We start from the raw sequence: 15607 nt of genomic DNA on the forward strand, positions 1-15607 counted from the left end.
GGGTCATTTTTTTTAAAATAAAATTCTACTTTTTTTTATTGGAAAAAAAGAAATAACAACTTTATCTACCAATAACAAGCAAGTACTGTAATGACACTATTGACCTTTGTACAAATATGTAATTTTTGTGCCCTTGCGTCTTCCCGGAATTTCATTTAAAAGTTGATATTCTTTCATTCAATTAAATATGCATTTTCGTTTTCACTTTTAAAAAAAAATCGGAAATTAAACGTATAAAAACTTTAAAGTATTTGATTGTTTTTGTTAGATTTTCTTTAGTGATCTCGTTTTATTGAAATGTTTTAATAGAAGGGAATATTTTTAAGTTTATTTGAGTAATTTATGTTCTGTAAATCTCAACTCACGGACTTCGTGCTTCGAGTTTTGTACTCTTTTCTTTTAATAAAATTCGCTTCGAAAACAATTGATTTTTTTTCAATTTATATTACAATTTCAAATAGAGAGTTTGCCTTCCAATGAGGAGAATTGAATGCTAGCGATGACTAGTTGATAAAATTTCCGCATCTGACTTGCACCTACGACAGTGCACCTATCCTCAGTGGTAGGCGGATTTTGGGTTAGAGTCCCCTTGCCATCAGGCTAACCGTGGGAGATTTATGAGGTTTTCCTCGCCATGTAACTCAAATGCTGGTTTGTTCCATCAAAAAAATCCTCTACGCTGGCATATTTCTCCCGATACTTGATCCAGGAGTTCCCTTGTCTTCTGGATGGGTTCAAAAGACTACGGAGCTGAACATTAGTATTCGTAAACCCAAAAAATTGGGTCGGCTTTGCAGTGAGGGTTATAAAATAAAATAAAATGCAGCTAGGAAATAAACAAAATATTCATATACTTTTCCCTGTGTCCTAAAATCTATTAAAACACAATGAAAAATTATGCGAAAAAAGGTGTGCTTTCTGTTAAGGCTGAAATTATAAGCAACTTATTTCTGTTGATAAAATGTCTCTCCAATTAATGTGTAAATAAAGTAGTCCTCTCAAGGTTTTGCATGATTTTTAAACTCCGTTACCAAGGTTTCGGAAAATCTTACTTATTCTCACGCAATATATTTCATCTTCTAAATTAGAACCGTGGTTTCTCAAGGAAATGGAACGTTCGCCTCCCAATGAGGTGACCAGGTTCGAATTCCAGCTGTGGCTGATTGATACGAATTCTGCTCCCGGCTCGCACCGATCACCGTGCTGACGTAAAAATATCTTCAGTCATGGGTTAGAGTCCACTCACCATCGGGCTAACCTTTTGAGATTTTCATAGTTTTCCACCCCAAGTTAATGTAAAAACGGGTTAGCCAAATCAAAAAATCCTCCATGAAGACTAGTATGTCCCATAGTTTGATCCAATCCCCTAGTCTTTTAGGTTGGGTTCAGAATTACAAGGCTCGGAGTGAAACATTGATAGTCGTAAACTCAAAATTGGATCGGCTGTTAAACGCCACAGTTATAAAATAAAATAAAAACTTTTAAATTAAACGTACTACCATGCGGAAGAAGCAAAATTTACCGAAACCATAGTAACGTAGAGAGGAAAAGTATGGAGCTTCGGAAAATCGCGTAACTTGAAATGCTACTTAATATTTACATCGAGTATAAGTACCAAGAAATAGGGTTAATTTGTGACACTTTTTAAAGTTTTTTTATACATATATATATATTTTATAAATTACAATGTAAAGTTTTAAATATTTTATAATATATCTGCTCCTTTTTTTTCCTTTCTGGTAAGTAAAACATTATTCTAAATAATTAGAATTATTTTTAAAAAAAAAGAAGAAAAGCTTATTTGTAACACATCCTCCAACTTAGCACCAAATTTATCACCTTAAAATCGTCTAACACTTTATTGTATCACACTGTAAATCTTTTTGATAGCAAATATAAAGAAATAATTTTTTGAATTACTAAAATCTTCTGTTAGTAATTTAAAAAAAGAAATAACTTCAATATCAGAAAATCCGAACCAAAAAATATTAGATTTAATTTAATAGTTATGAGTAGAATATACTAAACTAAACTCAGCGGCGCGACAGCCCTTGAGGGCCAAGGCCTACTGTGCCCATCTCAGCTTTCTTGACCTTGGGCTCTGGGGTGCAGGAGCAGAATATAAACAACTATATTTTTTGTTCCAGTAGAGTATTATGCATGCAATTTTTATTAATCTTGTTGCTTTCGTTAAAAATTATACTTTGAAATTAACATCAAGCAAATTAGTATTAGAAATTTTGTTGGGAAACAAGACTTGATTTCCTTTGTAGTTGACTTCTTAGTTCTTATTAACCTTTACAAAGGATGATATTGATGTATGCAAAGACTCAAAATGCAGTTTATTGAACATTTGCATTGCCGAATAAAGCGTACGCGGGGCCCTTAGATCAAAATTTTTTTCTCGTATATTTCTTATTTATTCAAATATAAAAGTATTTATGTATCTTTTCATTTAAGAAAGCATATTTAAAATTAAAATAAATTATAACAAATTAAGTTTTACTTTATTTTGTTAAATTAGAACTGAATAATAATCATAACATTTTAAAACAATTTGAAATTTATTAACACTTTACAAAATCACCGCTACTATATTTTTGGTATTCAAAAATCTTTTTTTTCTGCTCTTGCGATTAATAAACTCATCTATAATGTTATCAAAATCACGGAGAACATCTGATTCGCGATAAACATCAAACTTAGCGTGTCTAATCGTTTTCGAAACTTCTTTGCTCACTCTTGATTCGTTGCATTCTTGAAAACGAGAGCTCCTTAAAACAATTTGTTATCATAATGCGAAGGGCAGTTTCAACATTTGGAAAAACAGATCCAAGTTTGTCTTGAAATAAAGTTTCTGAATGAGTGAACTGAGTTTTTGAGGGAACTGCTTCAGTTCAGAATAAAAATCAGAACAGAACTGAAATAAGTAGAACTAAAATAAGTTCACTTATTTTAGTTCAGTTCAGAACTAAAATAAGTAATAAATAAATATGATTCTCATTATGTAAAAAAATGATTGCATTTTATTAATATATATTTGAAATGGATTTTTTTCAAAAAGTCATTGTTTTCTTTTAAATTTTTTAAAATTTATCTTCAAAAAATCCATTTTAAGGGGGCCCCTAATCATTGGGGGGCCCCAGTCCATGGCCTAGTCTGGCCTCATGGATAATCCAGCACTGATCATTTGGCTATCTCAACCTTTTCTTAAACACTTCTCCTATCAATTATTTTGAAGAAAAAAAATGCAAAAAAATCAACATATTTTTTTATTTTATTAATAAATGCAAGGAACTAAAACAAATTTTAAGTTGAAATTTGAATATTTTTTATGTATAAGAAACATTTAATTTAAAATCAGTTTACTAGCCCGAGTTATCAAGGGGAAAAGGAAGAAAAAAATAGTGCGTGGAGTCCCTCCGCGAGGAAGAAGTTAAAACTTCGCAACCTGCGACGTTAATTGTAGAAGAATTCGCAGTCGTAGAAGGATCACTAGTTCTATTCAACGACTCTTTTTCCTGCTCCGCTCGCTTCCGTGCTGTGTAATCAAGGTAATATTGTGCATTTTTCCCTCCTGGACCTCTTGAACCAGTGGAAGTGCTTGTGGTTGCCTCATCGTCTCGCCCTGGAAAATGTATTAATCATGTATGTGAATGCGTCATAATGTAATTTCAGAAGAGAAACAATCAATTGATATTCACAAGAGACGTACCTTGACATAACCTTAAATCCGTCGCATTGTCCGTGGGATTGTTTTCACTCATTTTTCACAATTGTTATCCACTAAATTTGAAAATAAAAAATACTATCCTATTAAATTATATGTGTATCAAAACAAACTAAAAAAATATTTAAAAGAAAAGCAATACTTTTATGCTAGTGAGAACCAAAACACTATGGAAATGAATGAGGGAAAACTGGATCCTACCACGTGATTTCCCGGCCAATCAAAATGTAGCGTTAAACGTTTAACGCAGCCTTGTTGGAAGTCGCATAAGAAATATAACTTCAAAAGTTAAATATGCAGGATAGTAAGGGACAATACAAAGTGATCCTTTTTCAAACGTCAGTGACGCCTCTTATTGCTATGTCAATTTAGCAATAGCACAAAACACGTGTGCAATCCAACATCAAAACTCTCAAATAAAACTTAACCAATCACAGCAGATGATGTTTTTTTTTTTTTGAAAAACGAGATAACGAGTCAAAACGTGATAAAACAAAATGCACTGACACATTCTGCTAAGCCCGAATTTTCTAGTGATGATAAATATTTGCAATATATACGGACCCGAGTTAACCCGGGATAATCAAGGGAAGCGATTCATGTCAGAAAGAAACATTGATCACCTCTCAATTTTGTTGTTTCGTTATTATATTAAATAAGACTAAATTACTTTTGATGTTTATGTTTGTTGATGTTACATGATGTTATGTTTATGTTTGTAGAAGGGGAGGGATGGACGGCGGGTGGGGATGGATGGTTGTGATTGGATCCTTCATGTGCAACGTCATTGTAGATGGAATCATATTCTCGTACGGTCTCTTTCTGCCTGAACTCGCCAAGGACCTCGACGAATCCAAGGGTCGACTGGCATGGGTCGGATCACTTCTGGCCGGTTTCTATCTCATTGCAGGTACAGTATCTCTCACGAATCACTGATTCTTTTAGTTCCCAGCAGATCACAGAAGTCAAACATCACTGGCTGAAGTCAGTGTGCGGTTGGGTGACCACTTGTATTTGTCTGCGTAGGAACCGAGGGTGTGTGGTATGGGCCCTCGTTAAACTGCTCTACCGTAAAGTGCTTGCCTTCGCGTGCAGGTCGTCGGGCTACCGAAGCGGGGGTGCCATCCCCTCTGATCAAAATTGTGATATGTCTTCGGATCTACAGGTATGTCTCCTTGACCATCGCCAATAATGCAGCTCTAGAGCGGCGCAAATAAAGTATTACTACTTTATCGTAAAGGGCTATTTTCACTACATGTGATTTATGCACCTCCATCAAAAGAAAATGATAGCTAGATTGGGGAAATATAGTTGGCTGTAGTTCATTTATGTCGCACTGGAGCTGCTCAATGGGCTATATACGACAGTCTGGAAAACATCCCTGAGGATGATCCGAAGACATGCCATCACAATTTTGATCTTTGCAGAGGGGATGGCACCCCCGCTTCGGTAACTCGACGACCTGCACGCGAAGTCGAGCACTTTACGGTGGAACAGTTTAACGAGGACCCATACCCCACACCCTCGGTCCCTACGCAGACCGATCCAAGTGGTCACCCCCCACCCGCACACTGACCGCAGCCAGTGATGCTTGACTTCGGTGATCTGCTGGGAACCGTGTCTTAACGATCAGTCTTCACTGTGGGATTTGGGGAAATATTTTCTACCGCTAAAAACTAACCAGTTGCAGGTTTTTCTCTTGAAGTTGGAGAGTATGCTGATTGGTCTCTTGTAACTTTTTCTTTTCATTCCAGGTCCCATTGTAAGTGGATTGGCGAACACTTATGGCACTCGACCTGTTACCATCATCGGGACTGTGATATCGTCTGCGAGTTTTGCAGTATCCTCCTTTTCTACGTCCATCGGTCAACTATGCCTCAGTTTCGGAGTCATTGGAGGTAACTGACAGCAAATCGTTCTTTAGGGGCCGTTCAAAATATATTTCCTCAACGGGTTCAGTGATTTGTTTATATTTTCTGACAAGAAGACCCTAACATCCTTTCATTTCCAATTTTATTTTGAAATAAATGTTTTAAAAAAGGATAAAATGTTTAAGAAAAATTCAATGAGTATACTTTTAAAAAAAAATTTTAAAAACATAAGATTTGCTTTATCTTGTAACAGAAAAAATCTCTAGCTAACAATTAAAGTTTAAAGAAAGGGGCTTTCAAACAGAAGCTTGTCAAGACTTGTTATTTGCTTATTTTTGCTGACAAGGGGAAAAGTTCAAAAATGATAAAAACATAATTACGTGATATTGGAACGACTCCTTCAGTATCCTAACCCTTAAGTCAATTATTGTTTACAATTACTTCACAAAAAGTTTTGATAACAACATTTGTGTTGTGTGATTGATTGCCTAAATAAGAAAAGAAATCAAAGACAGGTATTTTAAAATAAAATAAAATAATTTCTAAACAAAAAAAAAACTCTGTATAATGATATGTATTTAAAATTCAGAAGCACCAGAAATAATTATCTTCTCATACAAAAAAACTTTTTCGATAATTTTTTTTTTTTACTGAAAATAATAATAAAAAATAAAATCTGCAGAAATTTAGTATGCTTGTAAAATCTGCTATTGTTGAATATTTAAAAAATTTTGATTTTGTTGAAATTTTCAAGGATCTGTTCCTTATGTAAAACTATTAGACACTGTTTTTATTTAATTTTTTTTTTTACGAAAAACATTTTTTTTTCCAGAGTCGAAGCAGAAGGTCCTCTAAAATGTTGAGAAAAACACACGCGATAATAATTTTTGTGAACCGCAGCACTGGATATTTCGTACTGGCGGGCGTCATAAGGGTTCGTTTTGAACCTTATTCGCTTCTCTACCTACAGTCTGTCTGGTCAAATTATTCAACGCACTCATAAGATTTTATGTTAAATCTTAATTATGATATGTGATACTATACAGTCTTATTGTTTTTCTGCTGGTGAAGCATGTTTGCACTTGTTTAACTTATGTATCAACTGGCTTACATTGTAATGCAATACATTAAAAATACACACAAATTGGAAGTATACAAAAAGTATACTGAATAAAAACACATTACATGAGAGTTTCATTATAAAAGTATTGCCTATAAGCGCGTGCCAATCATGTCATTATTAAAAAGAACTACAGTACGTCTCGTAATTGTATCTCATTATTATAATATACTAATATAATGCTTTATATAATAAATATTCTATATTTATATAATATATCGTCTTATTTTAATAACTGATGCACGAATACAAACTAGAGCAAACAGCGCGTAAAAAACTGTAAAGCTGTATAGTATCACCTCATCGTTAAGATTTTACGTCCCGCAGTGGACAGATCGTTAAGACACAGTTCCCAGCGGATCATCGAAGTCAAGCATCACTGATTGCGGACGGGTGACCACTTGTATCAGTCTGCGTAGGGATCGAGGGTGTGCGGTATGGATCCTCGTTAAACTGTTCTACCGTAAAGTGCTCGACTTCGCGTGCAGGTCGTCGGGCTACCGAAGCGGGGGTGCCATCCTCTCTGCATTGGATCAAAATTGAGATGGCGTGTCTTCGGATCATCCTCGGGAATGTTTCCCAGACCGTCGCCAATAGCCCATTGCGCAGGCTCTAGTGCGACTACAAACATTAAAATTAAGATTTTACATAGAATCTCAGAGTGCGTCTAATATTTCGGACAGGTAGTGTATCTTCGACTTGTTGTGATTGGATCAAGACATTTCAACCTGGTTGAATGATTGTTTCAGGTATTGGTTTCGGTTTCATCTACCTTCCAGCTGTGGTGACTGTGGGATTCTACTTCGAGAGGCGACGGGCACTCGCTACTGGACTAGCAGTGTGTGGATCGGGTGTGGGAACATTTGTGATGGCTCCTTTGGTTCAGTTCCTGCTTATCCGATTTGATTGGAGGGGGACCATGCTCATCCTGTCCGCCATCGTACTGAATTGTGCTCTCTTCGGGGCCCTCTTTCGACCCCTGCCACCCCCCAAACAAGAGGCACCCACCCACGTCTTCAGGAAGAAATCCTTTGTTGGTCTGACTGCTGTTCCCCACTCGACGGTCAGCCTTCCCGAGGTACGCTTTTTTTAATTCTTAATTTTATATTTTATAGCAGTAGTTGAACAGCTGACCCAATTTTTGAGCTAACGACTCTTCGTGTCCGTCGCCTTCTCATTCTGAATCCAATCCAGAAGACAAGGGAACTCCTGGATCAAGAAGGGGGAGAAATTTGCCTTCGTGGAGGACTTTTTGATTGAACTAACCCGCATTTGCGTTACATGTAGAGGAAGATCACGAAAACCTCCCACGGTCGACGGTAAGGGGACTCTAACTCATGATCCGTCTACCACTGAGGATATTTCACGTCGGCACTGCGGTCGGTGCAAGCCGGAAGCGGAATTCGTATCGACCAGCCATCGCCGGGATTCGAACCCGGTTCACCTCATTTGAAGGAGAACGCTTTATCCCTGAGCCATCGTGGCTCTTAGTTATTTATTTAAAGCTCAATTAGATTAGAAGATATTTTGAACATTGACAATTAAAAAAGAAACTAAAAAAAATCAATAGGTCAAATTTAACGGTCGCCTTCGACCTCAGAGCGACTAAATATAAAAAATGACAATTCATCGCCATTTTTTCCCCGCAGAAAATGTACTCTATGTGCTTTTGACATCCCGTATTACTTCAATATGCTAGAAATCTGTAATGACCAAAAGGTACAGGTTTTTACTGGAGCTCAAAATGTCAGAGGAACTAAATTTGGTTGTCGTACGTTTTATAAATGGTAGGTTTAATAGAAATGTTCAAACCAGAGACTGAACAACATCACTGAGTGGAATAAGTCAATGAATTGTTGTTTGAATCATTCCTATTGGTCAATTTATATTCTCATCCCAATCGAACCTATTGATTGTTATCTGTAACTCGTTGACCATTGGATGGGTTTTTAGTCGACAGGTATAGCTCGTTCACCAGGAGTTGGCACTTGGCTCCGCCTTCATCACGTGGTATACGACGATTCTATTTCGCTATTTTTGGGAGAAGGTTGTGAGCAATCCTGAACAATGTTGCTATTTGGCGATCGTTTGGCAAAAATATTTATTTCGCAAACTTCATGTGCATTTTTTTAACAATAAATATTTAATAAATTTGATGATATTTGCACCATTTTTTATGATATTTCTTTCTTTTGAGTGAATAGTTTGTCCTTTATGAGACATTTCGCTGGGAGAACAGCAGTTTTTAAATTTAAACTATATTTAATTAGCAAGTGTAACAAAAGGTATAATAGTAGATGATAAAGCAAAGTAAGTGACTGAAAAAGAATTCACTTTTTGTGTTTGGCGCAAATTAAGGGTTGTCTCACTTTCAACAACGGAGATGTTTCTCTTCTAACTCCCGCGCTGAAATGAACTCTGCATCCCAGGAGGTGGAGTCAAGTCTCAACTTCTGGTGAACGAACTATAAATGAAGTAGCATTAGCTCAGACATTTCTATAAATACAAAACGTTTCTTCATTTCTAATTAGAAATTTTAAAACTGTAAATTTTTTAATGCGATTAAATTATTCTTATTAATTTGCATTTCATATTCAAAAAAAAAAGTTTTTAAATCAAATTGAAGGATTCTTATGGATTTTTAGCCGATGGTTTAGTTTTTAGCAATTTTTGCAGAAGAAGCATTCAAGCATTTCAGCACTATTTTACGTTCAGAAATTAAAAATATAGCAACCCTATCTGATAAAATTTTCAAAAAGGTATGAAACTAATTTATGAACCGAGGCAGTAAAACATCAACAAGAAAGCAAGAGCATAGCTTTTTCAGTCGTTTATTGTAATATCAATTTCAGTCGTATTCCTTGCATGATTGGAAAAAAAAGAGGCACTCGACTGGAAGGCGTATAATATCTATATTAGATGCCCAATAATTTATTTTGCCCACATAACCTCACAAACTTTTAAAGATAGAACCCAAGTTGAAACGAAATTTCAGCCAAAATTTGTAACATTCTATCCAATTATTCTGACCACCAAAGTCGTATTCATAAAGAAACTTAATGAGATCAAATTTTGACAGGTTTCATTTCATCGATTTACGAGGGTTGTAAATTAAATAGTGGCAACTTAACCTTTAAACTCACAGAAGGACGGGCATGCGCAAATTAGGTATGGGTGCGGTGAGGTGGCGCTGTTGTCGATGTGTAGAGTGCAATAAAAAGTCGATTAGCTTAGAAGGGTAGTTGTTGTGTGGCATTAAAGTGAGGAGTTTCGTTTCCATCGCTCTAAGGCATGTTTTCAAAAGGTGATCAGCGGTCGTGGCTTACAATCGAGGTTGCCCGTGTCAAAAATGCAACAGAATGCTATCGAGGATTAGTGGAAGCCTTTGGAGCAAATGCTTTACCATATAGGACAGTAGCACGATGGATTCAAGCATCTCGGCTTTTTTCGTCATTAAGCCTTTTCACAACATGCTTTAGAGCGATGGAAACGAAACTCCTCACTTTAACGCCACGCAACAACTGCCCTTCTAAGCAAATCGACTGTTTTTTGCACTCTACACATCGACAACAGCGCCACCTCACAGCACCCATACCCTATTTACGCATGCGCGCCCTTTTGTGAGTTTCAAGGTTAAGTTGCCACTATTTAATTTACAACCCTCGTATTCTGGAAATCAACTAGTTTTGAACATTTACTATGCTTTAATGCACTTTGAAGCTGAATGTTAGCCCAATGAAATCGCACCTAATTATTCCAACCAAAATTAATCTGAAAGAAAAAAAAACATCAAATTTTCAACACCTTTATTGTTTTTACGCTGCTGAAACCGGTTTGCACTTGCTTATGTTTGTGCGTTAATTGGTTAACATTGTAATACAATACGTTAAAAATAAATATATTTAGGAAGTATACATAAGAATCTCCTCTATAAAAACGATCTCGTATTAAAACACTACAGTGCATTTAATAATTTTGTCTAATTATTATAATATAGTAATATAATACCTGATATAATAACCATTCTATATTTATATAATATTAATTTCACCAATTTATACACGAATGTAAACAAGTACAAATCGGTTTTAGTCTCGTTAAAAAAAAAAGCTGTATAGAGTATCACCTGATAATTAAGATTTCACATAGAATCTTAGAGTGCTTTGGGACTATTAGAGCAACTTCTACCATACGCGAATTGCATGAAGCTTCCCGACCATTTCATTAAACCTATATAGAGCAGCGATGGGATAGAGCGTTCCCGGTGATCCGAATCCCAGTCGATACGAATTCCGCATCCGGCTTGCACCAATCCTATCTTCAGTGGTAGGCGAATTAGTAGTTAGAGTCCCCTTACCGTCAGCCTAACCGTGGGAGGCACTCGTGGTCTTACTCTACGTGTAACGCAAATGTGGGTTGTTCCGTCAAAAAGTCCTCCACGAAGGCAAATTTCTCCCATTACTCGATCCAGGAGTTCCCTTGTCTTTTGGATTGGGTTCAAAATGACAAGGCTACGGAGGTGAACATGAGATGAGTACTCTTAAAACCATAAAATTGGGTTCAACGAGGGTTATAAAACGATCTACATCAAAGATGTTTTACTTTGCAGATGTCAACACTGGGGAAGAAGTTGTACTCGAGCATTCCAATCACCGACAACAGTCCTCCTCCTTCTTACAGGGATGTGGTCGAAGGTGACTGTCCGGGATCGCTGCAAAAGATTAATCACTTAAAAACGAACATTCGACCTTTCTACCGCCAAGATATTCTGTATAGCGCCAGCCTCTTCCACCTTCCCGAGTTCCAGAAGTCAAATAACAATTTAAGCCTATACGCTGCCAGCGTCACAAAAATCCCGACCGAGGAAGAGGGTTGCTTCTCCCTGGCCATGAAGGACACTTTCAGGTATGCTGTGCATGGATTACTTAACACTAAACAAACTTTTGCTTCAAAAATGAGCTTATCGCTTTTGCACGTTTGACTTTTTCTAACAATTATATAGGGGAGAGTGGGGTCAATTGTAACATTTTTTACTTAACTATTTTTAACTAACAAAAAATCCAATATATTATTAGTATTAATTGACAGACGAGTGAAGTAGACCATCCTCTACTAGAAAAAAAATACCTTATTTTAAATGTTATTATATTAGTGATTAACAATTTTTGCCAGTCGTGCACTTGTTACAATTGTCCCCACTTGCGGGGTCAATTGTAACAGTTCATAATTTCAACTAAAATAAAGTTAATTATACATATTATCATAGTTGCGGTATATTTTTTTATTGATCAAGATAGTAGTGATATTTTAGGAGTAAAAATAATAATGAGCAGAGACCTAAAGGGTTAAACTTTTAACTTTAAGGAGTTATGCTGTGAAAGGTTACAAATAAAATAATGCACACGCAACATAATATGAATGATATAAGAAACTATTGGTGGTTCTTAAAGAGTTAAATAATGGTTTGTAAACATAAGATTATTTAATTTCAGCTGTTACATTCGTCCCTTTACTTATTGTTACAATCGTCCCCAAGACGCCATTTCAGCTTCATTTGTTAAAAACAATGCTAGTTAATTAACAAAACTAATCTTTTTTTTTTCAAAATGTTCATTAAGGTGTCCACTTACATATTCGGTTAATAATTTTTTTTTGTTTAAACAAGATTACTTTGTTACAATATAATATTCTAATACCAAAAAAAGTACTTATGTAGCGTGAAAATATCTTTTGTGATGCAACTCTTTTAAAAGTACATAAAAATGGTTGCCAGCAGGGGTGTACATTTAGATTTATTAAATACACCTTGTGCACCACCTAGGAACCAAATCTAGAACCCTACACTCGAAATTTTTGCTCTGTTACAATCGTACCCTGTTACAATTGACCCCACTCTCCCCTACAGTTAATATTCTATTATTTTCGTTTGTTTCGAATAATGCGTGTCGTATACTTATTTCTACAGTAACCGTTCATTGGACGGAGAAAACAATTTATAAGGTTATCGGATCAGAAGTGACGGTGTCATGCGTGTTCGACGTATTGCATTCGATGAGTTGCACGTTTCCGTAAAAACTGTTGCGTTGTTAGTTGAATCGAAATAACTGTGAATTCAAATTTCACGACAGCACCTAAAATTTTAGATAGGCATTTTTGTGTAAGAAAAAGGGACAATTATAATTATTATATATTTTTATAATTATAAGAATAGTTATCAGAATTATAATAATGAGAAGAAATATGTTTGCGGAAAATGTACAATAAAAACACCCAGTATATATGTAAGAATTGGGTTGAGCAATGAATTGAAAATTCTTATTCTTTATGTGTTGTAATACATAAAAATTGGCATTATACAATTTTGTTTAATTATATTAAAGTTGTTTTTGTTTATTTCCTTCCCAACATCCATATTTCATTCATTCAATCCAAAAACATTAAGTTCAGTTATTTGACCGGCTATGATAGAAATAGTTATACATTAAGTGTTGGTATCTTTAGTGTTAAAAGAAATAGCTCTAATCGCGTATTTAAAATGATATCTCGCGTTTAAGACCTAATTGATTATTCAAGCCCTTAACTGAGTATTCAAGTTAAAAGACACCGCTCGATTGCGTCTTACAGAAAATAGCTCCCTAATCATTAAATCCCAAACATCCATTACCATCTAATGTCACTCACTTAAGTAACCTCCTCTTAGTAAGTGGTAAGAAATGGGTCCATTTCGTAGTTCGAGAATTAGCGGGTGGCGCAGGGGAGAAACATAAATATCTAGACCAGCACTCACCAAAGTAATAAAGTTTTTTGTCAACCGAAAGAACAACAGACTTTAATGTTAAAAAAAATCTATTGCATCAGTGGAACTGTTCAATAGGAAAACAGTAATGCAATTTACTGAAAGAACAGGAATTAAAGTTTTTACAAGACCTGATAAGTAATTAGTATAAATACTGTAATTTGTTTTGCTTCTATTTAAAAAGTAGAATGCATACGATTCAATAAATATTTCTTTTAATTGTGTCAAATAAAAATACTATTCACACCATTTTGTGACAATTTCTATTAGATTCAAAGTCATGAAAATAAAACTTCACATTGATATCGCGAAAGCATTTAAAATGATGAAATAAATCAACATGGAAACGAAATCTGTAAAATGAAGCCACACTTCGATCATTCATCCAGCTACTTCGAAATATAATCAAAGGTTTTCGTTCGTTTTGTCGCAAGCCTTGTGTCCAGTAAATAGGATTTAAATGAACTCAAAGAATTAAAAATTAAGCAGTTAAGTAAGGTTGATCGTTCTTGGGACAATATACCATCTTCCAGTCAATTCTTAATTTATTTATTTTTTAAGAACAAAAAAAATTTTTTTTTGCTTTTACATTTTAAAAAAATTTGTTTTTCCCTTCATTTTCATTTTTTTCTCACTAAATGCTCCATATGCTAAACCAAAACAGCTGCGGATGTGTGGGTAATTTCCCATCTCTACCCACGACTCACACCAATTTTTCTTCTCGTTGTAACTCTCGAGTACGAGCGAACGACAGTAAGGAAACATCCTCCCGTTCATCACTCCATTTATTTAGCCTCTCTCCATCTCTTGTTTTCAATTCATTTATAGTATTTTAAGATCTTTTTTTATGGCTTTGATGGTTCTAATCAAAAACTTGTTTCACTTTAAATTTCTCAGGTACCCTTTGCAGTTTTTTTTATTTGGTTTTTAATTGCTTTTTCGAATGATTTCTGCTAGACATCTTTTTAAGACGTAGATTAGTTTCGTAAATTTGTAAATGGCATCATAAAGCTTTTTTGAGACATTGTTTCTGACTGCTTACTCTACTGATGTGGTTAGTTCATGCATAATGCATAAATCATGCACAAAATTCAAAGACGTATAGCAGCACACTTAATTATAAAAACTAAAATAATTTCAATTTTTCGATCATTATTTTTGGTCCCTGTCGGTGGCTTAACGTTATTAGATTAAGCAAAACACGTTTTCAGTGGTTCACCCCATCAAAATAAAGATGTTCAGTATCATTTGGTATGATTCGTGGTCAGCTCTTGATGGTCAAGATTAACCTCAATCAAGCCATTTTTTCGGGTACTCCTCCAATTCCCATAATATAATACAAAACGTGCCTGTTATCAAATACAACCTTTGCGCCAATAATAACATCACGATACTTTACTGGCTTTCTCCTGAACTAATTCAAAACTATTTCTGTATTATTTTTACTTTTTAGAAATAGCTTACTTTCAGTACTAGTTATTATCTCCATTAATAGCCGAAATTAATCAAACATTATTAGTTTCAATAGGAGCCACTTCTCCTAAATGAAATACAGTCAAACCCCACTATATAGCCGTGCCGCAAACAATTTTAAATAATGGTCCCCCCTTTTAATACACGTTATTTAAATAAATGACCCCTAAAAGGAAATACAAAAATGACTGAAAAATAATACGTAGTATCAAAAAAGGTGTTAACTTTTATTTCTTATGACTTGTCTATGTCTTGCGTACCAAAAAAATAGTCATCTTTAGCTGATGAACAATCCTCAGCATCAGATATGGAAAAACTCTTCCCGACTCTCCCATAATATTTCCTGAATTTGTGTTATTCCGCTTTTTAAACCTGTCTAACCAGCCATTCGAGCACATAAAAGTAATCTCACATTTGTTCAGATACAGGAAGACAGCGGCTTCTTCGAATGCTGAGCCAATTCAACAATGCTATTCAATAATAAAGCAAACGAGAAATAATTGCTTGTTGCTACATGCCATGCCTACAGATGGTTTTAAAAATCGGTATATGTATTTATTTTGAGGTAGAATTTTCAAAATTATTACAAAAAAAAATGAAGAAAATCAAAGACAGAA

General features: G+C 35.1%; 1 protein-coding gene across 1 annotated transcript in view; it reads left to right on the top strand.

Annotated features, from left to right (window-relative positions):
- LOC107450693 (putative monocarboxylate transporter 5) overlaps nucleotides 1–15607 on the top strand; it is a 31479-nt gene that overhangs the window by 7333 nt on the left and 8539 nt on the right. The window contains exons 2-5 of the mRNA XM_043055974.3: nucleotides 4453–4640; nucleotides 5485–5628; nucleotides 7471–7799; nucleotides 11331–11626. Of these exons, the coding sequence (XP_042911908.2) occupies nucleotides 4463–4640; nucleotides 5485–5628; nucleotides 7471–7799; nucleotides 11331–11626 (947 nt within the window). The 5' untranslated portion in view covers nucleotides 4453–4462. The remainder of the gene's footprint in view (nucleotides 1–4452; nucleotides 4641–5484; nucleotides 5629–7470; nucleotides 7800–11330; nucleotides 11627–15607) is intronic.

The sequence above is a fragment of the Parasteatoda tepidariorum genome, chromosome 7 (assembly GCF_982258835.1).
Source record: "Parasteatoda tepidariorum strain Cologne lab strain chromosome 7, Ptep-v5.0, whole genome shotgun sequence".
Classification (NCBI taxonomy): Eukaryota; Metazoa; Arthropoda; class Arachnida; order Araneae; family Theridiidae; genus Parasteatoda; species Parasteatoda tepidariorum.